General features: G+C 45.8%; 1 protein-coding gene across 2 annotated transcripts in view; it reads right to left on the bottom strand.

Moving 5' to 3' along the window:
- Window positions 1-6,739: 6,739 nt before the first annotated feature.
- The window catches only part of LOC124047984 (MOB kinase activator 3B), a 41,071-nt gene continuing 26,799 nt past the window's right edge, over window positions 6,740-21,011 (bottom strand). For both annotated transcript variants that reach the window (XM_046368343.1, XM_046368344.1), the window contains exons 3-4: window positions 10,466-10,668; window positions 6,740-7,047 (exon numbers count right to left, since the gene is read on the bottom strand). In XM_046368343.1, the coding sequence (XP_046224299.1) occupies window positions 7,018-7,047; window positions 10,466-10,668 (233 nt within the window). In that variant the 3' untranslated portion in view covers window positions 6,740-7,017. The remainder of the gene's footprint in view (window positions 7,048-10,465; window positions 10,669-21,011) is intronic.

Below are 21,011 nucleotides of genomic sequence, written 5' to 3'. Positions count from 1 at the left end.
GAAAAGAAACAGTCAAGTCAGTCAAAACAGGGAAAATTGCTCAAGTTGTAAGCGCAGCTATTGTCCAGCAAGCAACAACAAAAATGCAGGAAGTAAAACAAAATGGGTCAAATAAGTTACAGCGGAAGATGACATGCAAAGGGCTGTTAGGATCAGTTGCCAAGCAGTATGATTCTGAAGATCAGTGGCATGTTGAGCTCCCAGTGAATGGCACTGGTGCTGATATCATAGTGACGCCTCAGAGCACTTACCAGAGCTTGCCACAGCGCCCCCTGCTGGCTGACAATGAAACTGCTGTTCACAGCCCAGGTGGCAGGATTGATTGTAATGGGGATAAAATTTAAAAAAAGTTTATTTAACGAGGCAAGTCAGTTAAGAACAAATTCTTATTTACAATGACGGCCTAGGAACAGTGGGTTAACTGCCTTGTTCAGGGGAAGAACAACTGTAGTCCCTGTGGGGAGATTCTGTAGTCCCTGTGGGGAGATTCTGCAGTCCCTGTGGGGAGATTCTGCAGTCCCTGTGGGGAGATTCTGTAGTCCCTGTGGGGAGATTCTGCAGTCCCTGTGGGGAGATTCTGCAGTCCCTGTGGGGAGATTCTGTAGTCCCTGTGGGGAGATTCTGTAGTCCCTGTGGGGAGATTCTGCAGTCCCTGTGGGGAGATTCTGCAGTCCCTGTGGGGAGATTCTGCAGTCCCTGTGGGGAGATTCTGAAATCCCTGTGGGGAGATTCTGCAGTCCCTGTGGGGAGATTCTGCAGTCCCTGTGGGGAGATTCTGTAGTCCCTGTGGGGAGATTCTGCTTCACGCTCCTTCCGTTTTGGAATAACCAGTACGCCAGAGATCTTTCACAGGGAGATGAGCTCCTGAGAGGACGGATGACATACTGGTCTATGGTGCAGCAAACAAGGGAAGAACACAACAGGAATCTGAGCAAAGTGCTACAGACCATCAAAGAGTCAGGACTACAAGCTGAACAAAGACAAAGTGCCACTTTGGGAAGTAAGGAGATACAATACTTCGGTCATGTGATCAGAGCAGACTTAAGAGCCCAATCCTGTAGACAGTTATACCACAGTTGGTATACAGGAAGTTGTAGAGCTAGGGAGAGTGTGTCTAGGGTTCTTTTCCCTTTCACCTCTAAGTCCTCAAAGAGACTCATGACTTGGAATACTTGCTGTTGCCATGACAAACAGTCTCCTGCCTTTTACAATTTATTTTTATTTTTTATATTTTCTACAACCATCCATTTCATAAATGGGAGACATTAGAGAGGAGTTAATCAGACGAAGAGATTGAAGCTCCGCGTTTCTCTCAACAACAGATGTACACAACAACAACAGTAGAATGTGAAACTACCCCCCCCAAATGAAATGACAGGAAGAGTCTGAGAAAGGAATCAAAAAAACACTTTATTGTTTCCGGTGTAGTAATGTAGACCTGGAGTCATGAACAGTCAAACAGCATTTAAAAAAAAAAAACAGTAAATATATGTGTCAGTGTTTTTTTGAATAGTAAAAACAGAAATAAACATTCAGCGACTGTGTAAGACCGAGGCTGGGACTTTTACACGTTAGGCTACAGACTGTGATGATTGTATTGACAGACTGGATGGTCAGTGTTGTTTAAAAGTCTCACACAGGACTACCATATAACCCAGGACAAAGATGTCAGCACTACAGGTTCAGATTGAAATAGAAAGAAGTCCTCACGGTGAAGTGATTGAAAAGACATGATCGATGATTGACGTACATCTTACTTGAAGAGTAAGTCAATGCTAAAGGACCTGTGAAACTACCAAAGCTACAGTTGGTTATTCCATTTGCACTGCTGTTATTGATCATTCTGGGTACCTGAAGTCAAGTCACAGTATTTAAGTTTAACGAAAAAAAATACAAAATAAAGTTTAACAAAAGTATTTATTTAACAAAAATGTGGAAGAAACACCGCCGTTTATGCTTTTGAATCATAAAAACAGATGAAACATCAAATTCAACATATAAATGTCATTGTTATAAAAACTATAAACTAAACAATCACAGATTCAACCACATGAACAGCAGCTAAATCATGACGGCTCCCAGCCAAACACACGATGACACTTGTCACGTCTGCAAGGTTAAACTCACAAAACACTAAAGACTAAATGAAGGAAATCAACTGAACGATTTGGCCGTCTCCACGCTAAAGACCGTTAATTACAGACACACGAGAACTGGAAAATCATCACAAGAGGTTATCTGTTCATCTGAAAAGTACCAGGAAAAGCAGGTTTCCGAGACGAGACATAATTAAACAACAAAAACAATGTCATCGTTGGAGAGGAAATAGACAAACTGTAACCAACACCGGGTCAACGTCTGCATCCGTCAAATACCTCATCCGTGTATTAAAACCTCATCCGTGTATTAAAACCTCATCCGTGTATCATTACCTCATCCGTGTATTAAAACCTCATCCGTGTATTAAAACCTCATCCGTGTATCATTACCTCATCCGTGTATTAAAACCTCATCCGTGTATCATTACCTCATCAGTGTATTAAAACCTCATCCGTGTATTCAAACCTCATCCGTGTATTCAAACCTCATCCGTGTATTAAAACCTCATCCGTGTATTAAAACCTCATCCGTGTATTAAAACCTCATCCGTGTATTAAAACCTCATCCGTGTATTAAAACCTCATCCGTGAATTAAAACCTCATCCGTGAATTAAAACCTCATCCGTGTATTAAAACCTCATCCGTGTATTAAAACCTCATCCGTGAATTAAAACCTCATCCGTGAATTAAAACCTCATCAGTGTATTAAAACCTCATCAGTGTATTAAAACCTCATCAGTGTATTAAAACCTTATCCGTGTATCATTACCTCATCAGTGTATTAAAACCTCATCAGTGTATTAAAACCTCATCAGTGTATTAAAACCTCATCCGTGTATTAAAACCTCATCCGTGTATCATTACCTCATCCGTGTATTCAAACCTCATCCGTGTATTAAAACCTCATCCGTGTATTAAAACCTCATCAGTATTAAAACCTCATCCGTGTATTAAAACCTCATCCGTGTATTAAAACCTCATCCGTGTATTAAAACCTCATCAGTGAATTAAAACCTCATCAGTGTATTAAAACCTCATCAGTGTATTAAAACCTCATCAGTGTATTAAAACCTCATCAGTGTATTAAAACCTCATCCGTGTATTAAAACCTCATCCGTGTATTAAAACCTCATCCGTGTATTAAAACCTCATCCGTGTATTAAAACCTCATCCGTGTATTAAAACCTCATCAGTGAATTAAAACCTCATCAGTGTATTAAAACCTCATCAGTGTATTAAAACCTCATCAGTGTATTAAAACCTCATCCGTGTATTAAAACCTCATCCGTGTATCATTACCTCATCAGTGTATTAAAACCTCATCAGTGTATTAAAACCTCATCAGTGTATTAAAACCTCATCAGTGTATTAAAACCTCATCCGTGTATGAACCATGGGCAGCATTCTACAAAGCTTTAGTCCTACTGTAGAGCACCCCATAGTGGAGAAAGGAGGTCAAACCTGTGTGTAGATTCTACCAGCAGTCAGTCAGGTGGTCCTAGTAGTCATAGGGTTATGTCTCAAATGGAATCCCATTCCCTATATAGTGCACTACTTTCAATAGTCAGAACCCACAGGGCTCTGGTCTAAAGTAGTGTACAATATAGGGAATAGGGTGCCATTTTAGATGTACGACTACTATGCAATCAACTCATGTAAAAGTTAGTTACTCAGCTCCTCCTCAGTGATGTGGTGATAGAGGGAGGTCCTCCTCAGTGATGTGGTGTTAGAGGGAGGTCCTCCTCAGTGACGTGGTGTTAGAGGGAGGTCCTCCTCAGTGACATGGTGTTAGAGAGGGAGGTCCTCCTCAGTGATGTGGTGTTAGAGCGAGGTCCTCCTCAGTGACATGGTGTTAGAGGGAGGTCCTCCTCAGTGATGTGGTGTTAGAGAGGGAGGTCCTCCTCAGTGACGTGGTGTTAGAGAGGGAGGTCCTCCTCAGTGATGTTGTGTTAGAGGGAGGTCCTCCTCAGTGATGTTGTGTTAGAGGGAGGTCCTCCTCAGTGACGTGGTGTTAGAGGGAGGTCCTCCTCAGTGACGTGGTGTTAGAGAGGGAGGTCCTCCTCAGTGACATGGTGTTAGAGGGAGGTCCTCCTCAGTGACATGGTGTTAGAGGGAGGTCCTCCTCAGTGACATGGTGTTAGAGAGGGAGGTCCTCCTCAGTGACGTGGTGATAGAGAGGGAGGTCCTCCTCAGTGATGTGGTGTTAGAGGGAGATCCTCCTCAGTGACATGGTGTTAGAGGGATGTCCTCCTCAGTGACATGGTGTTAGAGGGAGGTCCTCCTCAGTGACGTGGTGATAGAGAGGGAGGTCCTCCTCAGTGATGTGGTGTTAGAGGGAGGTCCTCCTCAGTGATGTGGTGTTAGAGGGAGGTCATCCTCAGTGATGTGGTGTTAGAGGGAGGTCCTCCTCAGTGACGTGGTGTTAGAGGGGGTCCTCCTCAGTGACGTGGTGTTAGAGGGAGGTCCTCCTCAGTGACGTGGTGTTAGAGGGAGGTCCTCCTCAGTGACATGGTGTTAGAGAGGGAGGTCCTCCTCAGTGACGTGGTGTTAGAGAGGGAGGTCCTCCTCAGTGACGTGGTGTTAGAGGGAGGTCCTCCTCAGTGACATGGTGTTAGAGAGGGAGGTCCTCCTCAGTGACGTGGTGTTAGAGGGAGGTCCTCAGTGATGTGGTGTTAGAGGGAGGTCCTCAGTGACGTGGTGTTAGAGGGAGGTCCTCCTCAGTGACGTGGTGTTAGAGAGGGAGGTCCTCCTCAGTGATGTGATGCTAGAGGGAGATCCTCAGTGATGTGGTGTTAGAGGGAGGTCCTCCTCAGTGACGTGGTGTTAGAGAGGGAGGTCCTCAGTGATGTGGTGTTAGAGGGAGGTCCTCCTCAGTGACGTGGTGTTAGAGAGGGAGGACCTCCTCAGTGACGTGGTGTTAGAGGGAGGTCCTCCTCAGTGACGTGGTGTTAGAGAGGGAGGTCCTCCTCAGTGACGTGGTGTTAGAAAGAGGTCCTCCTCAGTGACGTGGTGTTAGAGGGAGGTCTTCCTCAGTGATGTGTTGTTAGAGGGAGGTCCTCGTCAGTGATGTGGTGTTAGAGGGAGGTCCTCCTCAGTGACATGGTGTTAGAGGGAGGTCCTCCTCAGTGACGTGGTGCTAGAGAGGGAGGTCCTCCTCAGTGATGTGGTGTTAGAGAGGGAGGTCCTCCTCAGTGACGTGGTGTTAGAGGGAGGTCCTCCTCAGTGACGTGGTGTTAGAGGGAGGTCCTCCTCAGTGACATGGTGCTAGAGGGAGGTCCTCCTCAGTGATGTGGTGTTAGAGAGAGGTCCTCCTCAGTGACATGGTGTTAGAGGGAGGTCCTCCTCAGTGATGTGGTGTTAGAGGGAGGTCCTCCTCAGTGATGTGGTGTTAGAGGGAGGTCCTCCTCAGTGATGTGGTGTTAGAGAGGGAGGTCCTCCTCAGTGACGTGGTGTTAGAGAGGGAGGTCCTCCTCAGTGATGTGGTGTTAGAGGGAGGTCCTCCTCAGTGACGTGGTGTTAGAGGGAGGTCCTCCTCAGTGACGTGGTGTTAGAGAGGGAGGTCCTCCTCAGTGACATGGTGTTAGAGGGAGGTCCTCCTCAGTGACATGGTGTTAAGAGGGAGGTCCTCCTCAGTGACGTGGTGATAGAGAGGGAGGTCCTCCTCAGTGACGTGGTGATAGAGAGGGAGGTCCTCCTCAGTGATGTGGTGTTAGAGGGAGATCCTCCTCAGTGACATGGTGTTAGAGGGATGTCCTCCTCAGTGACATGGTGTTAGAGGGAGGTCCTCCTCAGTGACGTGGTGATAGAGAGGGAGGTCCTCCTCAGTGATGTGGTGTTAGAGGGAGGTCCTCCTCAGTGATGTGGTGTTAGAGGGAGGTCATCCTCAGTGATGTGGTGTTAGAGGGAGGTCCTCCTCAGTGACGTGGTGTTAGAGGGAGGTCCTCCTCAGTGACGTGGTGTTAGAGGGAGGTCCTCCTCAGTGACGTGGTGTTAGAGAGAGGTCCTCCTCAGTGATGTGGTGTTAGAGAGAGGTCCTCCTTAGTGACGTGGTGTTAGAGAGGGAGGTCCTCCTCAGTGACGTGGTGTTAGAGGGAGGTCCTCCTAAGTGACATGGTGTTAGAGGGGGAGGTCCTCCTCAGTGATGTGGTGTTAGAGAGGGAGGTCCTCCTCAGTGATGTGGTGTTAGAGAGGGAGGTCCTCCTCAGTGATGTGGTGTTAGAGGGAGGTCCTCCTCAGTGATGTGGTGTTAGAGGGAGGTCCTCCTCAGTGATGTGGTGTTAGAGAGGGAGGTCCTCCTCAGTGATGTGGTGTTAGAGGGAGGTCCTCCTCAGTGATGTGGTGATACAGAGGGAGGTCCTCCTCAGTGATGTGGTGATACAGAGGGAGATCCTTTCTAACTACAGTAGAAATAGTAGAATGTCTTTGCTACAGTGTTCATCCATCATCCATCACCCATCCATTATCTAGCCATCATCCAGCCATCCAGCCATCTATCCATTATCTATCCATCATCCATCCATATATCCCTCCCTCCATCCAGCCAACCATCTATCCATCATCCATCCATCATCCATTCATTCAATCATCCATTCATTATTCATTCATTCGTTCATTTATTCATCCATCCATATATCCATCCAGCCAGCCAGCCAGCCAGCCAGTCAGCCAGCCAGCCAGTCAGTCAGTCAGTCAGCCAGCCAGCCAGTCAGCCAGCCAGCCAGGTATATCTACAGGTAACAGGCTCTTCTCTTGCTATCAGAATGACAGTGATGACATCGAGCTAGTTGAATCACACTGATGATGTCATCAAGCTTCAGAGTCAACTGTGTACCCCTCCGTATCTCCATGGTAACCTCCTGCCGAGCCAGCAGGGCGTCCCAGACAGTCCCTCAGCTGCTCCAGTAGTTCTGCTACTCCTCAGTGACACATCCCAGAAGTCATCTCTTTCTGGACGAGAGAAAAGAAACACGCAGTTAAACGATGTCAACACACACATCCTGTCTGTTAGACACAAGGTCAACCTACCAACACACACATCCTGCCTGTCTGTTAGACACAAGGTCAACCTACCAACACACACATCCTGCCTGTTAGACACAAGGTCAACCTACCAACACACACATCCTGCCTGTTAGACACAAGGTCAACCTACCAACACACACATCCTGCCTGTTAGACACAAGGTCAACCTACCAACACACACATCCTGCCTGTTAGACACAAGGTCAACCTACCAACACACACATTCAACTTCTTCACATTTATCACTCCAGTGTTGTAATTACTTCGCCACAACGGGCTATTTATTGCCTTTACCTCCCTTATCTTACCTCATTTACACTCTCCATCCTCCTCTAACCCTACCTCTTCTCTCTCTCTCTTCCTCTAACCCTACCTCTTCTCTCTCTCTCTTCCTCATACCCTACCTCTTCTCTCTCTCCATCCTCCTCTAACCCTACCTCTTCTCTCTCTCCATCCTCCTCTAACCCTACCTCTTCTCTCTCTCTCTTCCTCATACCCTACCTCTTCTCTCTCTCTCTTCCTCATACCCTACCTCTTCTCTCTCTCCATCCTCCTCTAACCCTACCTCTTCTCTCTCTCTCTTCCTCATACCCTACCTCTTCTCTCTCTCTCCTCCTCATACCCAACCTCTTCTCTCTCCATCCTCCTCATACCCTACCTCTTCTCTCTCTCTCCCCCTCATACCCTACCTCTTCTCTCTCTCCTCCTCATACCCTACCTCTTCTCTCTCTCCATCCTCCTCTAACCCTACCTCTTCTCTCTCTCTCTTCCTCATACCCTACCTCTTCTCTCTCTCCATCCTCCTCTAACCCTACCTCTACTCTCTCTCCATCCTCCTCTAACCCTACCTCTTCTCTCTCTCTTCCTCATACCCTACCTCTTCTCTCTCTCTCTTCCTCATACCCCACCTCTTCTCTCTCTCTTCCTCATACCCTACCTCTTCTCTCTCTCTCCTCCTCATACCCAACCTCTTCTCTCTCTCTCCTCCTCATACCCTAACTATTCTCTCTCTCCTCCTCATACCCAACCTCTTCTCTCTCTCTCCTCCTCATACCCTAACTATTCTCTCTCTCTTCCTCATACCCTACCTCTTCTCTCTCTCCTCCTTATACCCTACCACTTCTCTCTCTCTGCGTGGGTGTTGGCAATCTCCTGCCTTGGTCATGGGGATCTCTTATGATAGTCAAGAGAAAGAAGCCATTGTTTATTTGCTCTTTAGCTATGTTTTGTTCAATTATTTTTATTTTCTCGCCCCCCCACCCTCTCCCACCCCCCTTATCCAGTGTTCATTGTCTGCTTGTGTTCTGTTTACAGGAACTCACTTGTAAGCCTGTTTTATATTCACATTTAAGTCAGAAGGGATTTGAGTTAAAGGAGTTTTAGGCAGCAGGACTGAGAAGAACGTCTCTCTGTGTGCAAATAACAGCTCCTTTAGTCATTATTCATGATCACCGAAGGCGTTTTCATTCTGAAATGTGGAAAAAGCAAGAACGCAAAAGAAGAGATAGGGTAGGATTTATTAGACCAGGAGAGAGGGGTTTATTAGACCAGGAGAGAGGGGTTTATTAGACCAGGAGAGAGGGGTTTATTAGACCAGGAGAGAGGGGTTTAGTAGACCAGGAGAGAGGGGTTTAGTAGACCAGGAGAGAGGGGTTTAGTAGACCAGGAGAGAGGGGTTTAGTAGACCAGGAGAGAGGGGTTTAGTAGACCAGGAGAGAGGGGTTTAGTAGACCAGGAGAGAGGGGTTTAGTAGACATTTTAAAAAGGGACCGGATCTCTACTCCTCTTTTGTATTGTGGTTTTTATTACGACAGTGGAAGGGAGAGTCCACAGACAACAGATATATGTGATCCGGAGGCGGCTGCACTGACCACTGATCTCTTAATGTTCTCTGATCCGCGACTTCCCTCTAACCCGTAGGTCGCACCGACTTCCCTCTAACCCGTAGGTCGCACCGACTTCCCTCTAACCCGTAGGTCGCACCGACTTCCCTCTAACCCGTAGGTCGCACCGACTTCCCTCTAACCCGTAGGTCGCACCGACTTCCTCTAACCCGTAGGTCGCACCGACTTCCCTCTAACCCGTAGGTCGCACCGACTTCCCTCTAACCCGTAGGTCGCACCGACTTCCTCTAACCCGTAGGTCGCACCGACTCCCTCTAACCCGTAGGTCGCACCGACTTCCCTCTAACCCGTAGGTCGCACCGACTTCCCTCTAACCCGTAGGTCGCACCGACTTCCCTCTAACCCGTAGGTCGCACCGACTTCCCTCTAACCCGTAGGTCGCACCGACTTCCCTCTAACCCGTAGGTCGCACCGACTTCCCTCTAACCCGTAGGTCGCACCGACTTCCCTCTAACCCGTCCAGTCAGTATAGAACATTTACATTTGAGTCATCTTACCAGGAGCGACTTACAGGAGCATTAAAAGGTGCTTGGTTCCTGGCCCAATGCTCTTAACCGCTAGCTACCCGCCGACATAGTAGATGACTACCGGGTGACATAGTAGATGACTACCGGGTGACATAGTAGATGACTACCGGGTGACATAGTAGATGACTACCGGGTGACACAGTAGATGACTCCCGGGTGACACAGTAGATGACTACCGGGTGACATAGTAGATGACTACCGGGTGACATAGTAGATGACTACCGGGTGACATAGTAGATGACTACCGGGTGACATAGTAGATGACTACCGGGTGACATAGTAGATGACTACCGGGTGACACAGTAGATGACTACCGGGTGACACAGTAGATGACTACCAGGTGACATAGTAGATGACTACCGGGTGACATAGTAGATGACTCCCGGGTGACACAGTAGATGACTACCGGGTGACATAGTAGATGACTACCGGGTGACCAGAGTATTTTAATAAACACCTCGTCACGTGTGTCTTTCAGAGAGGATTGAGTTGTTTGACTTGTACTCCTACTGGTCTAAAGTAGTGCACTATATAGGGAATAGGGCTCTGGTCTAAAGTAGTACCACTATATAGGGAATAGGGCTCTGGTCTAAAGTAGTGCACTATATAGGGAATAGGGCTCTGGTCTAAAGTAGTGCACTATATAGGGAATAAGGGTCTGGTCTATAGTAGTGCTCTATATAGGGAATAGGGCTCTGGTCTAAAGTAGTGCACTATATAGGGAATAAGGGTCTGGTCTATAGTAGTGCTCTATATAGGGAATAGGGCTCTGGTCTAAAGTAGCGCACAATATATGGAATAGGGCTCTGGTCTAAAGTAGTGCACTATATAGGGAATAGGGCTCTGGTCTAAAGTAGTGCACTATATAGGGAATAGGGTGCCATTTGGGACAAAGCCTCTGTCTTGTCTCACCAGTGGCTCCAGCTCCTTGCGGTCTATGAGGTTGAGCTCTGTGCTGAAGTAGTAGAAGTGCTTATAGCAGGTGTTAACATGGGCCTCAGCTCCCATCAGGATCATACGGTCAAAATGGTGGATGTAGACGTGGACAAACACCCGGAACAGACGGCAGATGATCTTCTTACAGATCTGGGTGAAGTTCTTGGGGAAGGGGATACCTGTGGGGTGAGAGAGAGAGAGACAGAGACAGAGACAGAGAGAGAGAGAGAGAGAGAGAGAGAGAGAGAGAGAGAGAGAGAGAGAAAGAGAGAGAAAGAGAGAGAAAGAGAGAGAGAGAAAGAGAGAGAGAGCGAGAGACAGAGCGAGAGAGAGAGAGACAGAGAGAGAAAGAGAGAGAGAGAGAGAGCGAGAGACAGAGCGAGAGAGAGAGAGAGAGGGAGAGAGAGAGAGACAGAGAGAGAGACAGAGAGAGAGGGAGAGAGAGATAAAAAGTGTGTGAGAGAGAGAAAGAAAGACAGAGATAAAAAGTGTGAGAGAGACAAACACACTTCTGAACACTTGTTTTCTACATGGGCATGTAGAGCTGTTCTCGATGTAGCCGTTTTATCAAGGTGAAAAGGCGCAATGTCATTCATGATATCCAATCTCACATACACGGCTGAATGCTGTTTTAATCCAATCAGCATCCTGTATCCAAACTACCCGGGTTTACACAAATGCATGAATGTGTCCATGACGTGGTATTGTCGAGCAGAGGATTAGCAGAAGGAATCAGAAACTAAATGTCTTTCTACCTACAGTACGGAGACCATTAGACGCCTTAGAGGCGATCCAACGACATGCCAGTCCGCGCTACTTCATGTATCCCTCTCTGGAGGCAATACAACTGTCCTCTCTAACGAACACCAGTGTCATCAAGTCATCTCAAAGTGTGATCCAATGACATGCCCGCTACTAGTACCACGCTAGCCTGTATCCTGAGTTGGAGGCTATAATTGAATTGAATAAACTTTATTGTTCGCAACATGGACGCTTAATTTGTCCCCCAACATTGGACACATACAAGTTAGGTCAAATAAATACAACCACACTATCAGATTACAGGACAATCTAAATGCAGAACCAGATGCTTAAGTTTGATCTTACTCTATATCTAGTTGCTATCGGTAACCTTTCATTGTCTGCTAGGCTAACTGTGTTGTGTTGATGGAAAATGCCCACTTCATCAAGCCAATCACAGGGTGAATGTCGACCATCCCAACGTGGATAACAGGTTCAGCCTGCAGATATACATCACAACCCACTGGAGGACTAGACTACTGGCTAGCCCAAAACTACCGGTAACCTGAGAGGCAACACATTATCACACTGACAACCCACTGGAGGACTAGACAACAGAACCCTATCGACACAGCAGAACCCTATCTACACAGCAGAACCCTATCAACACAGCAGAACCCTATCTACACAGCAGAACCCTATCTACACAGCACAACCCTATCGACACAGCACAACCCTATCGACACAGCAGAACCCTATCGACACAGCAGAACCCTATCGACACAGCAGAACCCTATCGACACAGCAGAACCCTATCGACACAGCACAACCCTATCGACACAGCAGAACCCTATCGACACAGCAGAACCCTATCGACACAGCACAACCCTATCAACACAGCACAACCCTATCTACACAGCACAACCCTATCGACACAGCACAACCCTATCGACACAGCAGAACCCTATCGACACAGCAGAACCCTATCGACACAGCAGAACCCTATTGACACAGCAGAACCCTATTGACACAGCAGAACCCTATTGACACAGCAGAACCCTATTGACACAGCAGAACCCTATTGACACAGCAGAACCCTATTGACACAGCAGAACCCTATTGACACAGCAGAACCCTATTGACACAGCAGAGACCTACCAAGAGACCTACCAATATGAAAAACATTAGGAATAACTGCTCTTCCCATGACATAGACTGACCAAGTGAATCCAGGTGAAAGCTATGATCCCTTATTGATGTCAGCTGTTAAATCCACTTCAATCAGTGTAGATGAAGGGGAGGAGACCAGGTTAAAGGGGAGGAGACCAGGTTAAAGGGGAGGAGACCAGGTTAAAGGGGAGGAGACCAGGTTAAAGGGGAGGAGACCAGGTTAAAGGGGAGGAGACCAGGTTACAGAAGGATTTTTAAGCCTTGAGACAGTTGAGACATGGATTGTGTCTGTGTTGCCTTTCTGAGGGTGAACGGGCAAGACTAAATATTTAAGTGCCTTTGAATGGGATATGATAGTAGGTGCCTGCTGCAACGGTTTGAGTCAGGTAACGAGTGGAGGACAGAGGAGCCTCTTAAAGAAGAAGTTACAGGTCTGTGAGAGCCAGAAATCTTGCTTGTTTGTAGGTGACCAAATACTTATTTTCCACCATAATTTGCAAATAAATTCATTAAAAATCCTACAATGTGATTTTCTGGATTTTTCTTCTCATTTTGTCTGTCATAGTTGAAGTGTACCTATGATGAAAATTACAGGCCTCTCTCATCTTTTTAACCTCTTGCTCCTACCTGGCACGCAGGCGTCCCATCTAGAGCTCTGAAATGCAAATGCACTACGTTAAATGCTAAATAGTACTAGTTAAAACTCAAACGTTCATTAAAATACACATGCAGGGTATTGAATTAAAGCTACACTCGTTGTGAATCCAGGCAACAAGTCAGATTTTTAAAATGCTTTTCGGCGAAAGCATGAGAAGCTATTATCTGATAGCATGTAACACCCCAAAAGACCCGCAGGGGACGTAAACAAAATAATTAGCATAGTCGTCGCTACACAAACCGCACAAATAAAATATAAAACATTCATTACCTTTGACCATCTTCTTTGTTAGCACTCCTAGATGTCCCATAATCACTATTGGGTCTTTTTTTCGATTAAATCGGTCTATATATAGCCTAGATATCGATCTATGAAGACTGTGTGATAAACGGAAAAAGATAGCGTTTAAATATAGCGATAAACTTTCACAAAACACTTCGAAATTATTTTGTAATGCAACTGTAGGTATTAGTACACGTTAATAAGCGATAAAATTCATCAGGAGGCGATGTCAATTCTATAGGTGTCTGTCTCGAAAAAATGTCTGGAGAGTGCTCGACCAAAACATCCGGTCGGAGACCGGAGGGAATCGGTTCCCTTGATTCGGTTTGACCAAGAATCAAAGCTGAATCAAATGACAAGACTCTAGACAACGTGTGGAAGCTGTAGGCACTGCAACCTCGGCCTCATTTAATTCGGTTCACTTTGAACAATTCCTTGAAGTCACGCATGGATATTTATTTCCATTTTCAGTGATCAGATTTTCCTGCACTTTTTGATGAAACGCACGTTCTGTCATAGTCACAGCCGTGATTTAACCAGTTTTATAAACGTCTGAGTGTTTTCTATCCACACATACTAATCATATGCATATACTATATTCCTGGCCTGAGTAGCAGGGCGCTGAAATGTTGCGCGATTTTTAACAGAATGTTCGAAAAAGTAGAGGGTCGATTTTTTAAAATATTTTTTTTATTTTACCTTTATTTTACTAGGCAAGTCAGTTAAGAACAAATTCTTATTTTCAATGACCGTGGGTTAACTGCCTGTTCAGGGGCAGAACGACAGATTTGTACCTTGTCAGCTCGGGGATTCGAACTTGCAACCTTTTGGTTACTAGTCCAACACTCTAACCACTAGGCTACACCCTGCCGCCCCAAATTTAACAGGTTAAGTGGGAGAACTTGCACAATTGGTGGCTGACTAAATACTTTTTTGCCCCACTGTAGTTAGTACAGAGAGACTGGATGGAGGAAAGAGAGGGGGGGGAGAGGGGATGGGCAGGGCAGGAAGGGAGAGAGACTGGAAGGAGGAGAAGAGATGGAAGGGGAGGGAGAGAGAACTTTATTCGCAGCAGGAAACTTGTGAGACAGGATCAAAGAGCAGAGCTAAATGAAACGCCTGCACCCTGCGGCTGAACCGCCCTCCTCTCACCTGTCCCCCTCCTCTCACCTCTCCTCCTCCTCCAGCCCTCATCCTCCTCTCACCTCTCCTCCTCCTCTCATCTCTCCTCCTCCAGCCCTCCTCCTCTCACCTCTCCACCTCTAGCCCTCCTCCTCCTCTAGCCCTCCTCCTCCTCTCACCTCTGCTCCACCTCTTGCCCTCCTCCTCTCACCTCCCCCCCCATCTAGCTCTGTCCTCTCACCTCTCCTCCCCCTCTCACCCTACCACTCCTTTTCCCTTCCTCTTATCCTCCCCCTCTCACCCTAACACTCCTCAGGCTATGAACCCACACCAGGTGGTTTAGGGGTTATGCCATTGAGTAGTGAGTGAGACCTGGGCCCATATCCACAAATCATCTCAGAAAAGGTCCTGGGAATCCTGTTAAAACCGGTTTTAAGACAACAACAAAACACAATTCAGAGTAGGTTTTAGGATCTTAAGACACTGCTCAGAGTAGGTTTTAGGACAATGATAAGACACTGCTCAGAGTAGGTTTTAGGACAATGATAAGACACTGCTCAGAGTAGGTTTTAGGACAATGATAAGACACTGCTCAGAGTAGGTTTTAGGACAATGATAAGACACTGCTCAGAGTAGGTTTTAGGACAATGATAAGACACTGCTCAGAGTAGGTTTTAGGATGATAAGACACTGCTCAGAGTAGGTTTTAGGACAATGATAAGACACTGCTCAGAGTAGGGTTTAGGATGATAAGACACTGCTCAGAGTAGGGTTTAGGATGATAAGACACTGCTCAGAGTAGGGTTTAGGATGATAAGACACTGCTCAGAGTAGGTTTAAGATGATGATAAGACACTGTTCAGAGTAGGTTTAAGATGATGTTAAGACACTGCTCAGAGTAGGTTTTAGGATGATAAGACACTGTTCAGAGTAGGTTTAGGATGATGATAAGACACTGCTCAGAGTAGGTTTTAGGATGATAAGACACTGTTCAGAGTAGGTTTAGGATGATGATAAGACACTGCTCAGAGTAGGGTTTAGGATGATAAGACACTGCTCAGAGTAGGTTTCAGGATGATAAGACACTGCTCAGAGTAGGTTTCAGGATGATAAGACACTGCTCAGAGTAGGTTTTATGATGATAAGACACTGCTCATAGTAGGTTTCAGGATGATAAGACACTGCTCAGAGTAGGTTTTAGGATGATAAGACACTGCTCAGAGCAGGTTTTAGGATAAGACACTGCTCAGAGTAGGTTTCAGGATGATAAGACACTGCTCAGAGTAGGGTTTAGGATGATGATAAGACACTGCTCAGAGTAGGTTTTAGGATGATAAGACACTGTTCAGAGTAGGTTTAGGATGATGATAAGACACTGCTCAGAGTAGGTTTTAGGATGGTGATAAGACACTGTTCAGAGTAGGTTTCAGGATGATAAGACACTGCTCAGAGTAGGGTTTAGGATGATGATAAGACACTGCTCAGAGTAGGTTTCAGGATGATAAGACACTGCTCAGAGTAGGGTTTAGGATGATGATAAGACACTGCTCAGAGTAGGGATTAGGATGATAAGACACTGCTCAGAGTAGGTTTCAGGATGATAAGACACTGCTCAGAGTAGGGTTTAGGACAATGATAAGACACTGCTCAGAGTAGGTTTCAGGATGTTAAGACACTGCTCAGAGTAGGTTTCAGGATGATGATAAGACACTGCTCAGAGTAGGTTTTAGGATGATGATAAGACACTGCTCAGAGTAGGTTTCAGGATGTTAAGACACTGCTCAGAGTAGGTTTCAGGATGTTAAGACACTGCTCAGAGTAGGTTTTAGGATGGTGTTAAGACACTGCTCAGAGTAGGTTTTAGGATGTTAAGACACTGCTCAGAGTAGGGTTTAGGATGATGATAAGACACTGCTCAGAGTAGGTTTTAGGATGATGATAAGACACTGCTCAGAGTAGGTTTCAGGATGTTAAGACACTGCTCAGAGTAGGTTTCAGGATGTTAAGACACTGCTCAGAGTAGGTTTCAGGATGTTAAGACACTGCTCAGAGTAGGTTTTAGGATGATGATAAGACACTGCTCAGAGTAGGTTTTAGGATCTTAAGACACTGATCAGAGTAGGTTTTAGGATGATAAGACACTGCTCAGAGTAGGTTTTAGGATGATAAGACACTGTTCAGAGTAGGGTTTAGGATGATAAGACACTGCTCAGAGTAGGGTTTAGGATGATAAGACACTGCTCAGAGTAGGTTTTAGGATGATAAGACACTGCTCAGAGTAGGTTTTAGGATGATAAGACACTGCTCAGAGTAGGTTTTAGGATGATAAGACACTGCTCAGAGTAGGTTTTAGGATGATAAGACACTGCTCAGAGTAGGTTTTAGGATGATAAGACACTGCTCAGAGTAGGTTTTAGGATGATAAGACACTGCTCAGAGTAGGGTTTAGGATGATGATAAGACACTGCTCACAGTAGGTCTCAGGATGTTAAGACACTGCTCAGAGTAGGTTTTAGGATGATGATAAGACACTGCTCAGAGTAGGTTTTAGGATGATAAGACACTGCTCAGAGTAGGTTTTAGGATGATGATAAGACACTGCTCAGTGTAGGGTTTAGGATGATGATAAGAGACTGCTCACAGTAGGTCTCAGGATGTTAAGACACTGCTCAGAGTAGGTTTCAGGATGATAAGACACTGATCAGAGTAGGTTTTAGGATGATAAGACACTGCTCAGAGTAGGGTTTAGGATGTTAAGACACTGCTCAGAGTAGGTTTTAGGATGATGATAAGACAGAAGTTTACATACACTCAGTATGTAAACTTCTGACCCACTGGGAATGTGATGAAATAAAATCATTATCTCTACTATTATTCTAACTGACCTAAAACAGTGAATTTTTTACGAGGATTAAATGTCAGGAATTGTGAAAAACTGAGTTTAAATGTAGTTGGCTAAGATGTATGTAAACCTCCGACTTCAACTGCATGTGGAATAGGTGCAGCCACAGTCTATTGGCTCGGCTCCGCTGGGTCTGCGGTAACAGGATCATCCTGAGTGCAATCTCACAATCCCGGAACAGATTACTCCATTATTGCCCGAGGTATTAGGTTGACATTTAAACTGTAAGAATTCAACCATTCAGTTGTACAACAGAGAAGCTGAAGAGTTGTGCAACTGTTAAAAGGACATCCCAGAGAGCCCTGCACTGTTTTCCACAACCACATGGAGTAGCCAGCCAAATAGAAAAAGTAACCAGCCTGGTTACTTGATTTGTTTTTGTCAAATACCCTTTTTTTCTCTCACTTTTACAAGCTTTAGTTTCATCAGCTGTTGTAACACTGAATTTTGACTACACTGAACCTTTAAGAACCCTTGAAGAGTCTGCTGACTCCCACAGCGTCAAGCTTCCCTTTAAGAGTCTGCTGAATCCCACAGCGTCAAGCTTCCCTTTAAGAGTCTGCTGACTCCCACAGCGTCAAGCTTCCCTTTAAGAACTCTTTAAGAGTCTGCTGACTTCCACAGCGTCAAGCTTCCCTTTAAGAACCATTTAAGAGTCTGCTGACTCCCACAGCATCAAGCTTCCCTTTAAGAGTCTGCTGACTCCCACAGCGTCAAGCTTCCCTTTAAGAACCCTTGAAGAGTCTGCTGACTCCCACAGCGTCAAGCTTCCCTTTAAGAGTCTGCTGAATCCCACAGCGTCAAGCTTCCCTTTAAGAGTCTGCTGACTCCCACAGCGTCAAGCTTCCCTTTAAGAACTCTTTAAGAGTCTGCTGAGCTTCCCTTTAAGAACCCTTTGACTTCCACAGCGTCAAGCTTCCCTTTAAGAACCCTTTAAGAGTCTGCTGACTCCCACAGCGTCAAGATTCCCTTTAAGAACCCTTTAAGAGTCTGGCGTCAAGCTTCCTTTTACGAAGCATTCGGTCAGCTATCTGCAATCCAGGTATGATTGATGAATGAAGCAGGTGTTTAAACACAGGGATTGATACACAGAAAGCAGCAGTCGACGACTCCTAATCAAATCAGTAGACCTACATATTTATCTTTGATAATACCAAATACAGAGCCTCCGGAAAGTATTCCGACCCCTTGACTTTTTACACATTTTGTTACGTTACAGCCTTGTTCTAAAATGGATTAAAGTGTTATTTTTCTGTCTCTCATCAATCAAAACACAATACCCCATAATGACAATGATGCACCACCGTTCAAAAGTTTGGGGTCACTTAGAAATGTCCTTGTTTTTGAAAGAAAACATTTTTTGTCCATTAAAATAACATCAAATTGATTAGAAATACAGTGTAGACATTGTTAATGTTGTAAATGACTATTGCAGCTGGAAACGACAGATTTTTAATGGAATATCTACATAGACGTACAGAGGCCCATTATCAGCAACCATCACTCCTGTGTTTCAATGGCACATAGTGTTAGCTAATCTAAGTTGATCATTTTAAAAGGCTAATTGATCATTAGAAAACCCTTTAACGATTATGTTAGCACAGCTGAAAACTTGTTCTGATTAAAGAAGAAATACAACTGGCCTTCTTTAGTCTAGTTGAGTATCTGGAGCATCAGCATTTGTGGGTTCGATTACAGGCTCAAAATGAATGAAGGCTATTCCATGCGCCAAATTGCCAAGAAACTGAAGATCTCGTACAACGCTGTGTACTACTCCCTTCACAGAACAGCGCAAACTGGCCCTAACCAGAATATAAAGAGGAGTGGGAGGCCCCAGTGCACAACTGAGCAAGAGGATAGTTACCTTAGAGTGTCTAGTTTGAGAAACAGACACCTCACAAGTCCTCAACTGGCAGCTTCATTAAATAGTACCCGCAAAACGCCAGTCTCAACGTCAACAGGCAAGCGACTCCGAGATGCTATGAAACCAGCTCCCATGAGGATCGCCACAGGAAAGGAAGACCCAGAGTTACCTCTGCTGCATTTAACTAGGCATGTCAGTTATGAACAAATTCTTATTTACAATGAAGGTCTACCGGGGAACACTGGGTTAACTGCCTTGTTCAGGGGCAGAATGACAAATAATGACCTTGTCAGCTCAGGGATTAGATCCAGCAACCTTTTGGTTACTGGCCCAACACTCTAACCACTAGACTACCTGCCAACCCAAGGATAGGTTGATTAGAGTTACCAGCCTCAGATTGCAACGCTCTAACCACTAGACTACCTGCCAACCCAAGGATAGGTTGATTAGAGTTACCAGCCTCAGATTGCAACACTCTAACCACTAGACTACCTGCCAACCCAAGGATAGGTTCATCAGAGTTACCAGCCTCGGAAACTGCAGCCCAAATAAATGGTTCACAGCGTTCAAGAAACAGACACATCTCAACATCAACTGTTCAGAGGAGACTGTGTGAATCAGGCCCTCGTGGTCGAATTGCTGCAAAGTAACCACTACTAAAGGACACCAATAAGAAGAGACTTGCTTGGGCCAAGAAACACGAGCAATGGACAATAGACTGTGAATATCCTAACACAAACCCTGGCTACACAAACCCTGGCTACACTAACCCTGGCTAGACTAACCCTGGCTACACTAACACTAACCCTGGCTACACTAACCCTGACTACACTAACCCTGGCTACACTAACCCTGGCTACACTAACACTAACCCTGGCTACACTAACTCTGGCTACACTAACCCTGACTACACTAACACTAACCCTGGCTACACAAACCCTGGCTACACAAACCTGGCTACACTAACCCTGGCTACACTAACCCTGGCTACACTAACCCTGGCTACACTAACCCTGGCTACACTAACCCTGACTCCACTAACACTAACCCTGACTACACTAACACTAACCCTGACTACATTAACCCTGACTACACTAACCCTGGCTACACTAACCCTGGCTACACTAACACTAACCCTGACTACATTAACCCTGACTACACTAACCCTGGCTACACTAACCCTGGCTACACTAACCCTGACTACACTAACCCTGGCTACACTAACCCTGGCTACACTAACCCTGGCTACACTAACCCTGGCTACACTAAGAGGTGAAAACAAAGGCTACACTAACCCTGGCTACACTAACCCTGACTACACTAACCCTGACTCCACTAACACTAACCCTGACTACACTAACACTAACCCTGACTACACTAACCCTGGCTACACTAACCCTGACTACACTAACACTAACCCTGGCTACACTAACCCTGACTACACTAACACTAACCCTGACTACACTAACCCTGACTACACTAACCCTGACTACACTAACCCTGACTACACTAACCCTGGCTACACTAACCCTGGCTACACTAACCCTGACTACACTAACCCTGGCTACACTAACCCTGACTACACTAACCCTGGCTACACTAACCCTGGCTACACTAACCTTGGCTACACTAACCCTGACTACACTAACACTAACCCTGACTACACTAACCCTGGCTACACTAACACTGGCTACACAACACTAACCCTGGCTACAATAACCCTGACTACACTAACCCTGACTACACTAACCCTGGCTACACTAACCCTGACTACACTAACACT

This window comes from Oncorhynchus gorbuscha, linkage group LG11 (genome assembly GCF_021184085.1).
Source record: "Oncorhynchus gorbuscha isolate QuinsamMale2020 ecotype Even-year linkage group LG11, OgorEven_v1.0, whole genome shotgun sequence".
NCBI classification, from domain to species: Eukaryota; Metazoa; Chordata; class Actinopteri; order Salmoniformes; family Salmonidae; genus Oncorhynchus; species Oncorhynchus gorbuscha.
The sequence above is the reverse complement of the archived record's forward strand: the minus strand, read 5'-3'. Positions and strand labels throughout refer to the sequence as shown.